The sequence below is a fragment of the Daphnia pulicaria genome, chromosome 7 (assembly GCF_021234035.1).
Source record: "Daphnia pulicaria isolate SC F1-1A chromosome 7, SC_F0-13Bv2, whole genome shotgun sequence".
Classification (NCBI taxonomy): domain Eukaryota; kingdom Metazoa; phylum Arthropoda; class Branchiopoda; order Diplostraca; family Daphniidae; genus Daphnia; species Daphnia pulicaria.
In genome coordinates, this window is record NC_060919.1 from 11,977,790 (window position 1) to 11,997,065 (window position 19,276).

Sequence of the window (19,276 nt, forward strand, 5' to 3'; positions counted from 1 at the left end):
TCAAATGTCTAGTAGGGTGCAGAAAATATGTAAGTTGGAAGATTCTCAAGTTTTTCTTAATTTTTAATGTAAACCATGCATTTGTAGGTTGATGCATGGTTTTTATTTTAGTAAATTTAAAGTATAAATTTATTATGATGACAACAGGAGTTACCATTTGATTCTCTTGAAACATGCTCCTTGGCTGCATTTCTTGTCTGAATTACATTAGTTGATGTATTAACAATATTTTTGGAAGCTTCAATTTTACTCATGTGTATGTTGACATTCTAGGAGGAAGTTTTGTCCTATATACTTGTAAAGGGTGCTTTTCACAAGAATGGTCTTCAACTTCGTTGTAAGGATTTACAAAGCTGAACTTCAAAACTCTGGTAAGCTTGGTTTTGTCCTAATGAACTTGTGCCTAATAAATATGATGAGAAATGTTGCTTATGAGTCAGAATTGTCTTTGATTATATACCAGCAATGGATTCCTGGTACTGAAAATGTTAATGTTTGTAAAATATTTTGAAAAAAATGGCTTGTATTTAAAAGTGTAATGTTTCTTAGCAGGAGCAGCCAGGTGGCGGCAATGATTCCAGTTTTTGGCTGGATTTGCTTCAGTGTTTGGGTTTCTGGTTGACAGAATGGCAGGTAAATCTATAGCAAATTGTTACTTTGTTACATTTTATGATGACAAAACTTGTGCTGCATTTACCATGAGCAGTCTACCTCTAAGAAGACCTGAATCATTGAATTTATTATTTTAAAATGTGTCGACTAGCTTGAATTAAGCTAGATTTGTTTTCTACCTTGGCAGGTCTACCCAAGTGGGAATGATGGAATCTTTGCTGCTGGAGTTATTGGTGAGTAGTTTCCCTTTATATATATGTAGGCCTATTTATCATGATGAGAAATTTTGCTTATGAGGTTAAATGTCTTTGATTAAATTTAAGCAATGGATTCCTGGTACTGAAAATCTGTGCATAAAAGTTGTTTTCACAAACTGGAGATTTCCTCTAATTAGCAACTGTGTTTTTGCAGGAAAAAAATTTGACATCTACACTTTCTTGGGGATCTGTACTTCTGCAAGTAAACCAAGGTAATTAGCAGGCTAATTTTCATCCTTTTATTGTATGATGACAAAACTTGTGCTGCATTAACCATGAGCAGTCTACCTCTAAGAAGATCTGATTAAAACAAAGTAGATTCTTACATTCTTACATAGTATCTTTACTGAAAGGTTTATTTTCTGTAGGATTCGCTTCAGCTGAGGTGCATTATGAATATGAAGTCGGCCCGTACAATGTGCTTCCTTGGGTCCGTGTGGAGGTAATTTCCGCGTAATTCACATGATAGGATGTTGACGTGATGAAAAGAGTTACCGTTTGATTTCTAATGAAACTCATACTTTGGCTGTAAATAACTGAAAAGCCAATACTGTCAGTCGTAACGTTTTTTCATTACTAGTAGATTGACAACCTTTTTTATTGCAGACCCAGTTCGCTACGATGTTCGTGTCCGCTGCAGCGATGGAAAATTGTGCAAGACTTGATAGATTCGAGTTGCGTTTACATTTTACAGTAGAATGTCTATTATTATGGATAAAATAAAACTTCAGTTTAAACTCACTATCGTGTATGTCGATTTGTTGGACTAAAAAGAGGCGAGGACAATGCAAGTGGAAAACGATGTTAGCTGTTGCTTAACCGTTAAAATGTTTCTTGTGCAGTTGAAGGCGGAAATTGCCAAATTGGTTAATGGATCAATTACAGCCTTGTTCATTATCAGTATTGAAATATATAAGATTAAGGGTCGTAAATTTGTTATCAACATTGATTGTTATCAGCGGTAGTACGCCAACGCTTGACTCCCTAGTCTACATATTCTTTGTTCTAGTGTAGTGTTCAACGCATTCTTACATCTCATTGAATGATGTATTCTGGAAACGGCATATTCTGGTTTGTCTGTGTTTTCCTATGTGTTTTCATCATTTCTCCAGGAAATTCGAGCGATCCATGTCTCCCGCTAACCACCTGTGGAGAGTGCATTCGCGTGCCAAATTGTGTTTGGTGTTCAAAAGTGGTATTAGCCTATCTATTGTCCAATAAATGATCGCACCTGAAATATTGAGCTGGTTTAGAGCACTTCGAAAAATGGAACTAATCGATGCCAACTGAGAGACCGAATGGAGTCCTGTCCTTTCGAATCGCTAATTGATCCTGTTCCAATATACAAAGTTATTGAAGATAACCCCTTGACTAGATCGAACCGTAAAAGTGAACCTATTCAACTTCACCCGCAAAGAGCTTCTCTCACTAATCTGCGTCACGGTACGCTTCTTTTACCATTTGTTATACGTCAGTCACTTATAGTTTATTGTTACTTATGCTTTATTGGGAAATGAACAGGATTGGTCTATAATATTTCCCTGCAGTACAAGGTTGTGAAAGATTACCCAGCTGATTTGTACTATTTGATGGATGTGTCACAATCGATGTTTTACGACAAGGAGAATCTCGTACGATTGACGGAATCGCTAGTGGAATCTAGTAAATCTATCAACAAACAAAATTTTAATCAATTTTCTTAAATGGTTAACAATTTTTAAACTTCCTTCCAGTGCGAAATTTAACAAAGGAGTTCAAAATAGGATTCGGCTCCTTCGTTGATAAAAACGGTATTACTTCTAAAGATTACATTTTGACCAATAATGCTTGATGATTGAATTTTCTTTTATTTCAGTTCTCCCGTTCGTTGAAAGGTGAAAATTTACAGTATCTATTATATTGATTTCTCTCACATATTACAATTTAAGTGTATGATATGATTCATCTTTAAATATCATAAATTATTATTTCCTTGCATTTAAGAATTACTGAATCTTGCGGCGGTCCTCCGATAGGCTGCGCTATAACTTATTCGTTTCAACACAAATTGTCAATGACCGACGATGTCACTAAATTTGCTGTAATAACTAAATGACACATAGTTTAATTTCTAGCACAGCTTAAATAATTTTTTTATTTTTGCCTTGATTGCTCATGTTTGCGGACGAAAGGAAACCGCAAATTCTACAAAAATCGTGTGGACTTACGACGAACCAGAAGGTGGGTTTGATGCTCTTCTTCAGGCTATGGTGTGCCACGACCAAATTGGATGGAGTCCAAGATCCCGTCGTTTGATTGTTTTTGTGACCGATGCTCATGCTCATCTCGCTGGAAATGGAAGAGTAACTAATTTATAACATGCTTAATTCTTATATAGGGGGTGATACAGTACCATAGATGAAATCGTTTGGTTTTACTTTATTTGCAGTTAGGTGGCATTGTCAAACCTAACGATGGCTTTTGCCATCTTGATCCAAATGACAACACGTACCGAGAACCTTTAAATCAGGATTATCCGTCTCTTGGTCAAATTAGTCATTTGGCAAAGAAAAATGACATCAATCTTATCTTCGCGGTGACAGATAAAGTGGCGCCTAGCTATCGGGAATTTCAAAAGGTCATTTCCGGTTCCTCGGTTGGTATCCTCAGCTCAGACTCGGAAAATATTGTCAACCTGATTAGAGACAGTTACAAAGTACAGTACACACATTTATTCAGTTTTGAGTGCACCAGACGAGTCAATATTAATTATTTGTTTCGCAATTCAATAGAATATCTCCACTTCCGTTGAGATGACCGATACAGCAGGCGCTTCGGTGAGGGTGCGCTACTACACAGCTTGCAAGGGGACTTTGGTGCAAGAAAATAGGAAATGTGATCATTTAGAAATCGGAGATGTAGTCAACTTCAATGTCAGCATTGAGGTAGCATTGGAATATGTCAATTATCTTATGTGCTTGGATTTAATTGTCCTGATTTTGATATTTTTTGTGTATAGGCGATAGAATGTCCAACCAATATTTCTGCCCGTAATCAAATCATCCAGTTCCAACCAGTCGGCGTGAACGAAGTGTTCACGTTACATCTCGAAATCGTTTGTGATTGTCCTTGTGAGAAGCCTGGAAATCCGGTAAGTACAAATTTGTAGTTTTTTCAGTGGTTTATTTTATTTTTTAAATCATCGTACACCAAATTAATATGATGATATTTATTAACTCACCATTTCCCCCATTTTACAGGGTTTCATAGCAAACGCTCCCGAGTGCAATTTCGTAGGGAATTTGAAGTGCGGCGTATGTGAGTGCGATAGCTCACACATTGGCAATAATTGTGAAGTAATGCTATCAACGTTTGTTTTTTGTCTAGTAAAATTGATGAATTATTCTCAATATAACCAATTGTTATCATTTTCAATAGTGTTCAGCAAATGTCAATATGGCTGATATGGACTCACAGTGTAAGCAGGATAACACGACAGACGTTTTGTGCAACAATCGTGGCGAGTGGTATGCATTTAGAAATAACTTGATCACCTAAATTAGGATACAAACAAAATTGAAAATGTTCTTCCTGTCACTTACAGTTTGTGTGGTACGTGCAATTGTCAGGAACGTCCCAACCCATTAGAGGTATGTAAACGTACACTTGAACGGTTGAACCGTTTTAATGCTAGGGCAATTGTTAATTTTTTTACAAAACATAGGTCATCAGCGGGAAATATTGCGAGTGTGACAATTTTTCATGCGATCGGACTGACGGAATTCTTTGTTCGGGTCGAGGCGAATGCAAATGCGGGCAGTGTTTATGTACGAAGAACCCCATTCTTTAAATCGCCATTAAATCTAATTTCTCTTTAACTTTTTCAATTAGGTAACGACGGATGGAAGGGAAATGCTTGCGACTGTATGACAACGGATGACTCTTGCATGCCCATTGGTAAATCAATCAAAGAAAAATATAGAACGTTCGTCGAATTATTTTTGTTATTTTTCCCGTGGAACAACAGGTGGGGGAGATGTATGCTCGGGTAATGGTGTCTGCAAGTGCGGCAGCTGCGATTGTTCGGGTAATTCGCAAGGGCAATACTGTCAAGACTGTCCGGTAAATAGCGCCGATATAGGCATTTTGCTTGCACTAATTTAGTTTGGTTTTTACACAATGTTTTAAACATCAGAATTTTGTTGCGTGTTCTGATTTAGACATGCCCCAGCAGATGTGACGATTTTACACCTTGCGTCCAATGTACCGTCTTCAAGACGGGACCTTATATGGCGAATAACGAGGAAGCTTGCAAAAGAGAATGCACTTACCGCATTACAGTTGAAGAGACTGTCAAAGGTAATTATAGCAAGTAGTGTATGTTTATGGAAGCACTTCTGAATGAATGAATTGATTGAATTGTTTATAAAGTGGAAGAATCGTCCGAAAGAGACTGTTCCTACGAGAACGAACAAAAGTGCACGGTGAAATTTGTTTACGGTTACGATTCCAACGGCGCTAGACAAGTCCGCGTTCAACAAGATCCCGTCTGCCCTGATCCTGTCCCAGTTTTGGCTATTGGACTAGGTAAAAACGCACATATTTTACAAAACTAAACGATGATGCCCAGCCTTCTGTAAACGTGATTGAATAGGATTACTTGGGGCCATTGTTCTGGTCGGCTTGGCTCTCTTGCTTTTGTATCGCATCTTCACCTATGTATACGACAAAAGAGAGTACGCCCGATTTCTTAATGAGAAAGAAAACGCCAAATGGAGCAGAGTAAGTCATCAAGTGAGTTACCGTTACGGTCAATTAACCAGATTTTGTTATCAACAGGAAAACAACCCTCTCTACGTCGACCCTACGAGAACTTTTAAAAATCCAGCCTATAACTCATAACGCGAGAGTGGATGCTAATCTTCTAATTTCAGGCATCATCATCTTTAATTCACAAAATCGAATACCATGGAGCAAACTAGGGAACATTTAATTAGAAATTAAAAAAAAAAAAATGAATAAATTGTTGGTTTCACTCCGTTTAATCAAATTAGTGTATTGGAACTCAACAGAAAACACGCATATGGTAGTTCTCGTTAAGTGGAAATTTTTGTATTTTTAGCGAAATAAATCAAAAGAGAAGTCCAATTTTTTTGTGAACAATACATATACCAGTGTTTGTTGACAACTTCGCACTGTATACATAAATATCGAAGAAATTCGGTGGAAATCAATCAATGTTAAAAAGCGTAGAGAGGTTTTGGCTCAACATCATGGACCAAATAAGAATTGAGTGGTTGCAAACGAAATAAAACCAATGGAGGTGCACATGGGGGTGCTGAGTTAATAATGATGTAAGATTTTCGATCTATTCGCCAGTCATCATTTCCATGAACTCTGAATTTCCAATTAAAATCAGAATTACAAATTAATCAACCACCTCGAAAAATTTTTCTTGTAATTCTGTTTTACCATCAAAATCGATGGTTCCTGAGCCGTCCTCGTCGATTTCGGCGATGATTCCGTCCAAATCGTCGGGTGTTAGCTTGTCATCAAGTTCGTGAAGAATTTCCCGCAAAACAGATGTGGTGATGTATCCGTTGCCTGTTATTATTATTTGTTTTTCCATAAAAAGATTATGAATGAAGTATTGAAGCAAATAAAACACTCGATGAAACTTTTCTATGCATACCTTCTTTGTCGTAAAGACGGAAAGCTTCCTTCAGTTCATTTTGCATTTCTTCGGCATCTTCTTCGACAAGAAATTGCGCAGCAAGCGTCACAAACTCGGAGAATTCCAATTCGCCAGAGCCTAACATTAACACGTAGAAAAATTAATGTTGAAATACTTCCATGTCCACGCGCAGCCTTTTTTCTAGTCGCCGCATATATAACGCAAGCTATATTGTTTGTTATTTCTGGTTCTTATTTTAGGACGAATATAAACTAAAGGTTGCGTTTTCTAAAAGTCTTGATCGGTTCATATTATACCGTCTGCGTCGACTTCAGCGATGATGGCCCTGAGCATCCGATCGTCGACACGGTGTCCCATGACGATGAAAATCGTTCGCACCATGGAGGAAGGAATGCTACCCTTCTTGTTGTGATCGAAGCTGTCGAACACCTTCCGCAGCACTTTAAACAAATATTCCAACATAATGATTTTGTTTTTTCAACTTTGTGATTAAAATTTTTTAAATAACTTACTGGCTAGTTGCTCCTTGTCAAGATCATCCTGCGGTAGCGGAAATAAGAAAAATGTATTTACAAATCCATGTCAAAGTGAATAAAAAGAGGTTTTGCACAGCTTCACAATTCGTTACCATGGCGAAAAATGAGTTGGAAGGTCTGATTGACACAAAACGTGTGAAGAGAAAGTCAGAGAGGAGTCGACGCCGGGCCAACGGAAAGTAGACGACTGACCGGAGAAGAGGAGGAACCTCTGGAAGGACGTCTACGATTCCGCTTCAACCTGGAAGAAGCTATAGAAGAGCACGTCCATTCATCCAATAGGGGGGGCTGATGAAGCATCTAAAATTAGCAACAGCTCCTCTAGCCCGCGTATATTGCCGTTTTCACACGGAAGAAGAAAGAGGCCGCTCGCTGTCCGTCGGGCTTCTCTATCACCGAGAACGGCAACAGCAGCAGCACGGCGAAAGCCGTAGTGATTCCGGGAGGAGCACGTTGAAAAGGCCCTTATTCCACCAGCAGCAGCTCACGAGTGCCATTGGAAACAACTGTAAAAGCGCGCCAGCATCCCGCCGCCGACCCTTTCACAGCACGACCCACTTCCTAATTAATTCTTGACAACCAACTGCAACAACCAACACGCTCATTTTTCAAAAAAAGGTCGACCTGATGGTAGACGTTCGAGACATGTTTACTCTCGCCCTCGGCATCACCTGTCAGAATCTTGTCAAGATTTCCATATCTATCCAAACGGCTTACATCTTCACAGATTGACACCTTTTTTCTCCGAAAACAGTTGTTGTTTTCAGTTGCTGATTAGAAGCGAATTGGTTTAACTTTTTGATTTAAGCGATATAGCCTTCCATTTGATTTGGTCCAATCAGATCGTCAGATTTCCAATGAGACGAATTATTTTTGAAAAGAGGCAACACAATTCTTTTTCTATATGCTCAGGCGGTTCATTTGTATTACGTGTCAGACGTGCCTTGAGACTTCAAAATTCAGCACGTCAAGCGCTTCAAGGCGAGCCATTAAAGTACCTATGGTATATGGTTTCGACGCATGGAAGATATTTCCTACCGTGGGAGACCAAGGGCGACGAACGAGTTGCAGCTGTTTGCTCCTAACTCTCCGCAGTTGCTCCTTTTTTTTCTTCCCCCTTTTTGTTTGTTTTCGTTATTTTTTCGGTAGGCGATAGAGACGAGGGAGGCCAGCGTGAATAGCACAGCGAGAAAACACAATCTATATACAAAGAGGGCGTAAGCCCAGCAGAGACAGCAACTGGTGCTACCAACAGGAATACTGAAACGGTCCAAAGCTTTTACGGTCAAAAGACAAGAAAAAGAATTTTGTATTTTTTGTTTTTTTACTTTTTTACTTTTTTTCCCCCGCCGACAGTTTACACAAGTGACGGAAATAGAATCGAGAGTATAGACTATATACATACTGTTTCGCTCTAGATTCACACTCGCGCGTACAAGCAGATGATGATGAGCCGGAGGTGGAAAGCATAATGCCCACGCACGTCCAACCCTTCTAAGTTGAGTCGACAATTACATGGTCGTTAACTCGTCATTTCTTGACGACGTCCATCGATTGAAAAGTCTATATCCCCAAGTGCAATATCCGGCCTTGTGAATTGCTACATTTCAACGAGTTATCGTCCAGATGAAAATGTGCAGTCAAGGATGTGCAGCTGAATCTACCAAAACGTGACTAATCGCGTCAAGACCATTTCAGCAAAAGTCGGAAGAGAAAAGAGCAAAGTGAAGAGATTTAATTGCATCGAGTGGTTGGGGAAACTCGTCGTCATGTTTGTTTGATTGCGGAACTTTCTCATTTCGAACGTTCATCAAATCGTTTGGAAGGGAAAAGATTCCCGCCTTTTCACGTCGGAGGGAGAAAACAAAAGGCACATCAAAGTGATAAAAATAGTTGGGGCTTTCTTCTTTCGGTTGGCCTTCCGCTAGACTTCTTGTGAACAGCAGCTAACCAAGCAATTTCTCATTTCCCGTCTCTATTGCGGCCGTCACTTTGAGCGAAACGGCGCTCGTTTACAGCACCCGATAATCCATTCATTGAAACAATTCAACTGTTTTAATGCACGGGCTGAACTTATTATATATACTACGTACGTCGAACCAAAGATTTGGGCCAGTTTTCTTCCACATAAGTGGTCTCAAGCATGGCACGCTATGAGAACCAGGTTTTCTGAAAGACGAAGGCGTGACTAGAAAGAGATTTATGGGCTACGGTCGAAGATAAATTTGGGTCCCGACTGTGACTAGCTGGTGCACGAAAACTGCCAGACGGCCAAGTCTTTTGTGTTTATGAAGAATCACGTACTTTGTATTGATTCCGAACAAACAATAACGACACATGCATCGCGATTGCTAAAGGAAAAAATAAAAATCGGGAGAAAAAAAAAAGAGGAAGACGGACAGAAATTTCTTATGACGTCACAGGAATAAATGGCAGCAAGCTGTTTGCAAATGTTGCGCGCTACCACATCCTACTCCAAAGCACTGTCCTTGGTTACATCATCAATCTTAGTGAACGCCGTCGTCACGTGGTGGTTAGTTTAGCTGGTGGGAGATGGCCGCAATCGCCGAGTGCCCGTAACACGACGCGTCCCGATGGCCGGATGGCGATCCACGTAACGCTCGCGTTGTGAAGACTCATCCGCAGCCACGCCTCAGGAGGGAACTGCAAAGCCCTAAAAATCACAAATATTCTCAGAATGAAAACATCAACATCTCAAAAGCCTATTTTGAGTGACTCTTCTGACCTGCAAACAAAGAAGCGGATAACATTGGCATGGCAAACCAAAATTTCGTAGCTGTCTTCTTTTTGAGAAGCTTCGGCTCTGTGGAAGTACTTCCGGAAAGCAGCTTCTATACGCGCTCCATCTCGATAAAACTGCTAATAGTGGGTGGACCAGTTTGAATTACGGAGCAAACATTTGACAGAATAAATGATGTATAATTTACATGCATCTCAGGCTTCCAGTGTCCCACTGGTGGCTCCGGAGGGAAAGGAGCTCCTTCTTGAAGCAAGTCACAAGTGTGAAGAGGGACATTAGGCAAGTGACCAGATATGACATTGGCTGTCTCTCTGGCCCTGCACATTGACGATTGCACTATAGATGAGTAGGGCATAGCCAACTCCTTTAAACGTTTCCCAGTATAATCTGCTTGCTCAATACCTAGAAGTACAAGACATTAGGATTGGGGTTTTACAAAAACAAAGGGACTCTTACCCAATGAGGTGAGGAAGCGTTCCTCATCACATGTTCCCTTAAGATTGTACTGGCCATGACGAATCAAGATAAGATTTCTTGTAGCAGTTGGCTTTACCTTCTCTACTTTTTCACTATCGACTGTGCCAGACTTGGAAGGTTTCACCAAATTATGTGGTTCCTGCCTAGAATGCTTAAAGTAAGGATCATTTTGGAAAATATGACTGATTATCAAAGGTGAATTACTTGTCCCAGTTAAAATCCCATTTTGATCTAGAATTGTTTTGGGAAAATAAAGAAGGATCTTCCCTGTACTTTTCTTCACTTACAACCTCTGCTGCACTCACAGTGAGATAGCTTGCCAAAACTCCACCAGCTGCTCCCGCTGCAATAATGTATTTAATCTTACGCAATAGTCGCATTTTCCTCTTAAAGTAATATCAACTGTAAATATAATCAGTATTGCAAACTACAGCTATTTTGAAGAATAAACTTTACACTTTACAGTATTACAGAACAACTTTTAACTTGACACATTGGGCAGACAGAGACGACCACACGATGCCAGATCGGAATTTGAAAATAGTTCGCACTTTTGGAGTCCTATATTTAGTAATAGTAAATTTGTATCGGATCGGTAGGATTAGGAAACTGATAAAATAATTATCTTGTTATTTCTTGTCATGTTGTAACTTCCGCTGCGATAAAATTTGTATTTTTTAAATAAAACAATTTCCACATTTGGTTGATATGACAGAGTGATAGCAAACATTTACAAAGCGACCAGAAAGCCACACATCTTCACATCATAATTGGAGCTAAAAATTCGAAATATTTTAAATTTAGAACCGACTTGAAGCCACTGAATTTAAATAACACTTCCGGCTAATATGAACTTGTACTTGTTCTACTCATCCGCGATAACGACAAGAGATCTAAAAAATGAAATGAAATGGAGAATCGAAGAAATTCGGTAACGTGAACTCTGTGAGGAAACAATAAGGGTTGCTGGAATTGTTTTTGGCACAGACTGTATACTTGAAATATGATGATGCCAAAATGTTCAACTTGCGCGTGATAACGAGATCAACACTTTAGCAGGAACTGCAGCTGGGACGGCCGTTCTTGAAATTATTTCTCTTGGTTCTTCGAGAGACGGACGAACGTGTAAGAGATCCGAGCCGATTGCGCCTTGCCGGCTGCTGCTGTTGCTGCTGCTGTGGGACGGACAAAGGCCAGCTGGTAAAAGCCAGTACCTCTTGAATAAAGTCGCCTATTATGACATCGACGAGGCGAGGCGTCGGTTGGAGTTGTCCACAGTGACCGCCCAGCGGGCACGTCACCAGAATCAATTGCGGATACAAAGTGAAGAGGTCCTTGGGCAGAGTGTCGGCCGGCACCAACGGGTCGTCGTCGTAGTGAATCACCAGCAAAGGAACGGCGATGTCGTCGGAATCGCGAAGTGGATCGGCCGATCCCGAATGGTCGATGGGTTGGCCTTTGCAAGTGGATAAAATCCATTCGATGCCGGCCGGCGGGTGCTGCCACAACGGGCTAACGGCGATGGCCGAATGAATCAACGAGCTGCTCCCGAATTCGCCCAAATAGGAAACGAGGAGGGAGGCGGCGTGACTGAATCCAACCAAGGCCAGCGGCGAGTTGGGATGTTGGGCGCTCAGGTACTGGATCACCTGGCGCAGATCACCGCAACCAGAAACCGATGACGACGAACTGAGTTGGGCCAGCGGCGTTCCGGCTTGCCCGCGTCGATTCCAGATCACCGGTTGGTGTCCCTGATCGACCAGCGAGCGACAAACGGCCTGCAGATTCCGTTTGGAATCGCAGACCCACTGTCCGGGCATGAGGAGGACGATCCAGCCAAAGTTGTTGGGCGATTTGCAGACGCTCTTGTTATCGCTGTCAAATGGGAACGTCAATCGGAGTTCCTGGACCCAGTCGAGCGAAACCAGTCCTTCGTCGTCCATCAGTAGGTATTCACGTATGAAGCGAACTTGACCTGTCCATCGTGTACAGGCTTGAGTGGCCGCCGTGGCCACCAAAATGAGAAATGCCCCCAAGCCGCTGTTGACGAGAGACCAGCAGCCGGGAACGGTGTAAGATGCCCGGAGAGCAGGTAACGTGCTGATGAGTCTCTCGGACAGAGAAGAAGGGCGATAGTGCAAGGACGGGCGAACTGGTTCGCCCACGGGTTCTAAAACGACCAGCACGAGGAGTCGCAGTAGGGCAATAGACAGGAGACAGGCCAGGAGCGTCGTCAGGATGGGCCGCAAAATTCTGTCGCTGATGTAAGGCACGACGACTTCCATCCAGGCGTCCATTTTGGGGTGGCCCAGCAGTTAAAACTGGATTTTGACGGGCCAATCAGATATGGAAGACCAGAAATTCCAATAACCTAAATGCCCTATCAATAGAAATACTCGTTAGACTTGATGCCAAGATGAATATTAACATATGTCGAGAATACACAGAAACAAGTTTTATACAAAAATAAAATTTCGGTGAAACGTCAAGAGTATAGCTCTATAGACGCACGGCCATCTTCTATTTTGTATAAATCATCTCAACGTTGAATTTCACTTTTAAATTATTCGAATTCGCTCGGATGTAAACTGTAATAAAACTTATTGAACTTTTTTTAAAGAAACGTTTAGGTTTGAGGAAACCAGAGGATAACCATGGAGCGCCTGAAAATCGAGCGTTTAAAAAGCGCCGGAAATGAAGCTATTATATATACATCAGTCAACCAATGACATAAGTTATGTATTAGAGTGGGCGGGAAAATAAGTGTACATCTTACACATGGCGGAAAAAAGGAGAAAAGACTCGGATTCGGTTGGATATACTTCTTGGAAACGTGCAACCAACTTGGTATGAAATAAAAGTTTTCTCGCGAACACTTTCAGGTCGTCGCAATTGAATTGAAGACCATTTCGCACAGGCCTTTAGGGAGCTTATAGAACTGCCACACTTTGGCAGCAAACTGACGCCTAAGCGTCTACTTGATGGCGCCTTTAATGCTCTTCTTGTTCTTGATGTGATTGCATTACATCAATCCCAACTCATGGGCTTCATTCTAGTGACATGGGGATTTCTGCAGTGCTGCGTATTATTATATACGGAATCCACTGCAAAAGACCCGGAGGATATCATAGCCTCTTATTACAACATCTAGAATCTTTATGTAACTCGTTCAAATATTTATACTTGAATCCAAGTAGGAGGTATTAAACTGTAATAATAAGCTCCGCTACTGCGTACTACCCTACTAGCCTTGCTTATATTAAATGTATTTTAGGTTGACATTATGAGGTGGATTTAAAACTTTTTTTTCCAACAAATTTCACAAGTTATCAAAGTTTTAAAAAATTTCTCGTTCAAACTTTCGTGAAAAGTAAAAGTCGAGATCAGAGATCATCTCACGACTGGATGTGATAAATGACTTTATATTGGACGATTTGTAAGAAAATTTATCTGTTGATAAAGTCTTTTACTGGCGTATGTTTATTGTTTTCGTTGTATTCCGGTGACAGTATTGTAATATTTTGCAATTCAAATTCTCTTTGGAAGTGATAGCTAATCTCCTTTTCAGGACTGCAGCATCGGAGAGAGTATCGCACTAAAAGCCTTTCTCCTTTTCCTGTCTTGCCGACTGACTTTGAATGCATAATTCAAACTATCAACTCGAAGCTAATTAACGGATTCTGACGTATATTCGACCTGTGCTGTAGAGTAGACACACATTCGTATTTACATTCTTGTGCAGTTGGCAAATGCTTTTTCTTCCCGTCTATTCTGGCTCTTGTTTATTAATAAAGTGACGGTGATCGATGGTCACTTTCGTTCAACCCAACACCAGCAAACTGACAATATCAAATTCCAACTTGTATTGTATATTTATCTCTGGCAATGCGTTCAACAGAACAGAGTGGCCATTCGGACGAGGTAGAGAACGCTTTGTAGGTGTCGTGTCCTAATCGAATTTCACAGATGTACTAGTACACAGTAGACATGGTGGATGCTGATGCGTTTAACTTATTACTTAATAACGTCGCGTGTTCATTCCTCGGAGAAAGAAATAATTCACGGCCCTGTCTCCATGATGCACAATATGATCATAATCTTTCAGTGCCAAATTAACGAATATCAGTATACTTATTTGCTATATATGCGTGCGCTACGATATCACCTACCTGTGGTCGAATGTCATGCCGGAAATCATTTCAGTCTAACGAACTCTACAGGAAATCACAGCAAGGGTCCAGCCTAGTCGAACAGCCGAGAAACAAGCGGTGGAGCGCGCACTTTTTACTTCTTTTTTTTCCCCACGTATCAAAATGATATCAGACACACACACACACACGGCAAACCGCAAAATCAATTGAAGACTTGTACCGCTCTGAACCCAAAGTCGCTGATGCGGCTTATCTCCAATGACGGTGATGTAACACTGCGGTGAGTTGGATAATAATAATAATGCATGGACGGCGCGCAGCAGGAAATCAGCCAGCAGCTCAAAACAATCAAACGGCTAGAGCTCGAAAAAATTCCCCGCAAATAATATTATCCGAAAAGGGAATAGAAAGTTTGGCAGGCCCCAATAACATGGACAATGTCGAACGGCTGCGGAGCTGCTCCTATACTGTGGAGCATCGATCTAGCAGCAGCCGGCTGAGAAAGTGAGCGATTCTCCCGAGTATAAATGCTTGGAGAAGAAGAAGAAGAAAAAAAAAAGATATTTTCTTTTCTGTTGGAGACGACCAACAAAAGCCGAGTCTGCGCCATGGAAATCATCCAGCAGCACCGACCGACAGCAGCGCTGCTTTTACAGTTATAGACGTCATCGCGCAACGAAGAAGAAGAATTTTTTTCGGGGCTGTTGTTCCAATTTCTCACACACTCCTATTACCACATATATCTGACATCAATTCGCATTCAAAGTAGATAGCCAATCATTCCACAGCAGACATTGCTGAGTATTTCATTTCTTTTTTTTCTCGCTAGAATATTGGCACAACAATGGTCCGTTGTTATATAGACTTATAGCAACTGCTGGCGCGGTATAGATCACGCAAGGCTATACACGTGTGCTCCCAAAAACTTATAGACAGTCTATGTAGCTGTATAGGCTAAACGAGCGATGAATAATCGGTGAATAGACTTTTGTTATTTTGTTTTCCCCATGAACACACCTACTATAAGTAGTGCGGCTGTAAACTGTCTCGCGTCTATATGGCTCCTGCATGGCTCCTGCATGGCTCCTGTATATTTTTATGCGCATCCACAGGATTTTATATCACCCATCGCCATCCAAAAGATGTCTTATTCTTTTATATTCATCTGATCCTCTTGCGTTTTATTCATCGAGCCATAACTTATAATAGATGTATACTGTATATATCGCTCCTTTTTCTTTCTGCCGGGATCACGTCGTCGGTCTGCGTTATTGCTATAAGGTTTCCCTTTTCTCTCCTCTTCTTCGGCTTATTTTTCTTCTTCTTCTTCTTTCTTTGTGATGAATTACCTCGAATTGTCAGCCAGCTCGAGATGGCTCCAGATATAGTCGGGTGGCTTTATATCATCGTTTTCTTTGTCCCGCGTATTATTCCCTCCCATTTTCCGCGAATTTGAACATCTCGAGTTGTATATTGTGGCCATGAAAAAAGGAGTTGGCGACTATAGATTAGTTGATTGCAAGTTGCAACATGAAAAGTGAGTAACGAGTCCGAGTATGGCTATTCTCTTTTTCTCTGTTAGACGTTCGCTTCCTTCCTTTTTCAATCCGATACAGAAAAGGAACACAACAACAACAACAGCAGAAAGATAAAACAAAATAGACATTCGCTTTGGTCTGATGTCGTTCTTTCTCCCTTCAATATATAGTATAGGAAATATAAAAAGGGAAAGGAGGCAAATAAATATAAATAAATGATGGCACGTAGCGCTGCTGTCGCGCGGCTACAGACGAACAACAGTGTAGTTCTGTAGTACATTGGTGTTTTATCTGATGGGCTTTTACATGTAATCGTCCATCTCTCTTTTTTCGCGACTGATTATAGTAGTTGTCACTGCCGATTGGTGCGGCAGTAGGCAGGAGGCCAGCGCAGCAATCAACGTCTTGTGTAGGAAATAAACCTAACGCATACAAGTTTGCAGAATGAACCCGTGTGTATGGAGAGCAAGGGCATAGTCGTAACGTTCTATTTCGATATGCGGAAAAAACAAGTGTCCGACGAGACGACACTTTGCGGTTTATTTTCCCGTCCAACCGGAAAACCAACGCAAAACACAACGCCGGAATTATAAAGTCAAAAAAAAAGAAAAACTGAAATGAGAGTTTGCCGATAATAACAATGTCACAGACACACGATCACGTGTGGTTTGGTCGTCTTTTTATTTTATTATCGTATACTTTTCATGTTTATAGGGGTGAGAAATTGGATGGCAAATGGACTGCTGACGTCACTGTATACATGTCTGACGATATGTCCAATCCAGAGACTAGTGACCGTTTCGGCCCAGTTGCATAAGGCTTTTTCTTTGTGCTTGTTGGCTGTGGCTGTGGATGTATAAGAGAACTTTGCCTTGCAGCTGATGGACGATGTCGAGTAATCGCTTGTCGATTCAATGGACGGACGGACGGTCGTCACACCGCTTCTATTCACCGCAATTGCAATCGGCTTTTGCTGGCCACAGCATCGAAAAGCCATTCGAACCAAATTAGAAAGACGACGGCAGCAGCGGTCGAACTCGATGAACTGCTGTAGATATCAAAACTCTCAAGTACAGCGCCCATTTTTTTTTTTGTTATTTTTGGACGGATGCCAGCTCAGCAGAGTCCTCAATCAACGAACTTTATCCAACATACGTCACACAACATGTTATCGTGCTCTGCGGTTTTTATTTGGCCATCATTAGACATTGTCTCTCCTTTTTTTCACTGTTAGACTTGACGATTGCGACAATTATCCGAGGGGCAAAACAGCTCGCGGTCGGAGGAATTCTACGGTCTGTACTACCGTATCATGCAATGGCGAAAGCAAAACTGACTATTTAAAATACGGTACATTTGAATCAATTCATTATGCACCCAAAAAAAATGGTTAAAATAAAAAATCACATAGACACTCTTATAGCTCTGGCCTTTGATAGGCACGTAGAGCCTTCAGCAGTTTGTAACAGGATTAACAGCGCATCGAAATATAATTATTACGGCTATACATATTAGGTAAAAGGGGCATTGCAATATAATCTCCGCCATTCTTTGATTATAGAATGGCAACGAATCTAACGATCGGAGGATATGGCGAGTTGGGCGATCATATACATTCCTTTGATGTTTGCACGAATCCGAATCACTCAAGCATCGGGGAGGGGAGGCTGTTGAGAAGTGTATACAACCGAGGAACGTACAATATATACGGCGAATACATCGAACTATAAGAAAAGCCGGCGAGCGCGAGCCATGTATGATGCAGCACATCACTTGATGGCGAGACGAGAGGGAGGGCTGGGTTATATAGACGAGAGATGAGTGCAGAGTTTGCTGCGACGCATATAAGAGTAGCTAGTACGGTCTACTATATATACAAGAGCTTTGAGGAAATAAGAAGTTGGCATCAGCATCGATGACGTCTGTGCACCACTCGTCTCGATTTGGCTTGGCTCCATAGAGAATAGAATAGCGAACCCATCAGTATATACATGCAGCCGGGCGAAGGAGAAAAATACATGTATCTACGAATACACAAATCCGGCGCCCACATGGGCCGGCAGCAACCGAGACTCGAAATGTTCCGTGGACCGTGAAATATATAAAAGACCTATTATATCGTTCAGAGAACTCTTTCCCCTTTTTCCCTCGTCAACTTGTTGACGCTGGCTGAACACTGTTGCTGCTGTGTTGCTGCTCGATTTAATAAATATAGGCGCGCGCCAGTGTCTATATCCTGCTGCAGCTATACAGGGATGCAGCGCAGCTCTGTCTATAACGTATACAACGTGAACTTATCTATGCTTTCTTATTGATTGCTTTTCTTTCTGCTCGTCTCGGGATACTCGTTAACCACCACTATATACTCCCACGTTAACTGTGGATATACCGGCTGCTGTCATCAAATTTTGATTAGAGATGGTAAGAGGCTCTCATCAGCGTCGTTATGACTCTGCATCACCGCAGCGTGAATCGATAAACGTGTTAGCCCTATTTGGAAATGTCATCAGCTCGGGGAAACATGACACACGAAACCGGTTTGGTATATAATGAAGGAAGATTAAGGAATATTCGCGAAGGACGAAGCTGACTATATAGTGAGAGATTGAATGTCATATCGTACAATTTCTGAGGACCCAACCAAAATTAGTTCCTGAATCTTCTGCAATTATTGGCTGCCGACCTTTTAGCAATTAATTTAGGCATCAACAATCGCCAAATACCGACGTGCACAATATTGCGTTTTCTCCGACATCAATCAAAACAAAATAGAAAGAAAGATATCCCAGAAATTTGGTTAATTTACTTCCATCCCGTTTGACTTGTCGAGCTGATGAAGCGAAATGGAAATCGACAATATGTCGAGGGGCGCATTCTTTTTGCGCAGTTGAGAATTTGATTCACAATATTGACCTAATAAACAAGCACTCTATACTCACAAGACGTGATTTTCATCAGCATCTGTGCATTATTATTATTAGCTAAATAGACGATACGGGGAGGGCGTCGCATATTAATCGTTACGTCTCGTTAGCTTTCGTTCTGCCCCCTGTGCGTCATTGTGCGTAGTGTTTTCTTGGCTGACGGGAAATTCAATTAGAAACCAAAGAATAAGAAAAAGCTACAGAGGTGGAACGGGGCCGATCAATCGACTTGAGCTGGGCATTAAATAAGGCATTTCGTTTACACTAGCTAGGCTGTAACCCATCAATAACCGCTGGATGTGTTCTATTTATTCAAACAACCGACGGAAATCTCACCAAAAAAACA

The 19,276-nt window shown here is 41.2% G+C and overlaps 4 protein-coding genes and 1 long non-coding RNA gene across 6 annotated transcripts; 1 reads left to right on the forward strand and 4 right to left on the reverse strand.

Moving 5' to 3' along the window:
• Positions 1 to 273: 273 nt before the first annotated feature.
• Positions 274 to 821, reverse strand: LOC124348663. Its single transcript, XR_006920082.1, has 3 exons — positions 698 to 821; positions 461 to 639; positions 274 to 403 (listed from the first exon to the last, which is right to left on the reverse strand). It is a non-coding gene; the product is annotated as an uncharacterized LOC124348663 (long non-coding RNA).
• A 1,039-nt stretch (positions 822 to 1,860) lies between these two features.
• On the forward strand, positions 1,861 to 6,162 carry LOC124348658 (integrin beta-PS-like). Its single transcript, XM_046798926.1, has 20 exons — positions 1,861 to 2,064; positions 2,123 to 2,312; positions 2,391 to 2,531; positions 2,603 to 2,659; positions 2,725 to 2,743; positions 2,853 to 2,949; positions 3,041 to 3,211; positions 3,298 to 3,564; positions 3,641 to 3,793; positions 3,868 to 3,999; positions 4,109 to 4,204; positions 4,287 to 4,375; positions 4,453 to 4,498; positions 4,573 to 4,675; positions 4,740 to 4,805; positions 4,876 to 4,970; positions 5,069 to 5,207; positions 5,280 to 5,435; positions 5,503 to 5,630; positions 5,688 to 6,162. Exons 1-20 carry the CDS (start codon positions 1,912 to 1,914, stop codon positions 5,748 to 5,750), a joined length of 2,361 nt encoding a protein of 786 aa, XP_046654882.1. The 5' UTR covers positions 1,861 to 1,911; the 3' UTR covers positions 5,751 to 6,162.
• LOC124348662 (troponin C, isoallergen Bla g 6.0101-like) lies at positions 5,945 to 7,333 on the reverse strand. Its single transcript, XM_046798932.1, has 6 exons — positions 7,172 to 7,333; positions 7,056 to 7,083; positions 6,840 to 6,983; positions 6,541 to 6,660; positions 6,321 to 6,452; positions 5,945 to 6,245 (listed from the first exon to the last, which is right to left on the reverse strand). Exons 1-6 carry the CDS (start codon positions 7,172 to 7,174, stop codon positions 6,217 to 6,219), a joined length of 456 nt encoding a protein of 151 aa, XP_046654888.1. The 5' UTR covers positions 7,175 to 7,333; the 3' UTR covers positions 5,945 to 6,216.
• A 2,031-nt stretch (positions 7,334 to 9,364) lies between these two features.
• LOC124348661 (serine/threonine-protein phosphatase PGAM5, mitochondrial-like) lies at positions 9,365 to 10,837 on the reverse strand. Of its 2 annotated transcripts, none has more exons than XM_046798931.1 (5): positions 10,522 to 10,837; positions 10,297 to 10,460; positions 10,028 to 10,242; positions 9,826 to 9,956; positions 9,365 to 9,753 (listed from the first exon to the last, which is right to left on the reverse strand). In XM_046798931.1, the coding sequence occupies exons 1-5, from the start codon at positions 10,695 to 10,697 to the stop codon at positions 9,603 to 9,605; spliced, it is 837 nt and encodes a 278-aa protein (XP_046654887.1). In that variant the 5' UTR covers positions 10,698 to 10,837; the 3' UTR covers positions 9,365 to 9,602. The 2 variants fall into 2 exon arrangements, with proteins under 2 accessions (XP_046654887.1, XP_046654886.1); XM_046798930.1 differs by having other exon boundaries at positions 9,826 to 9,959.
• A 101-nt stretch (positions 10,838 to 10,938) lies between these two features.
• On the reverse strand, positions 10,939 to 14,928 carry LOC124348660 (protein ABHD15-like). The gene is made up of 2 exons (XM_046798929.1): positions 14,487 to 14,928; positions 10,939 to 12,697 (listed from the first exon to the last, which is right to left on the reverse strand). Exon 2 carries the CDS (start codon positions 12,612 to 12,614, stop codon positions 11,370 to 11,372), a length of 1,245 nt encoding a protein of 414 aa, XP_046654885.1. The 5' UTR covers positions 12,615 to 12,697; positions 14,487 to 14,928; the 3' UTR covers positions 10,939 to 11,369.
• Positions 14,929 to 19,276: the final 4,348 nt, after the last annotated feature.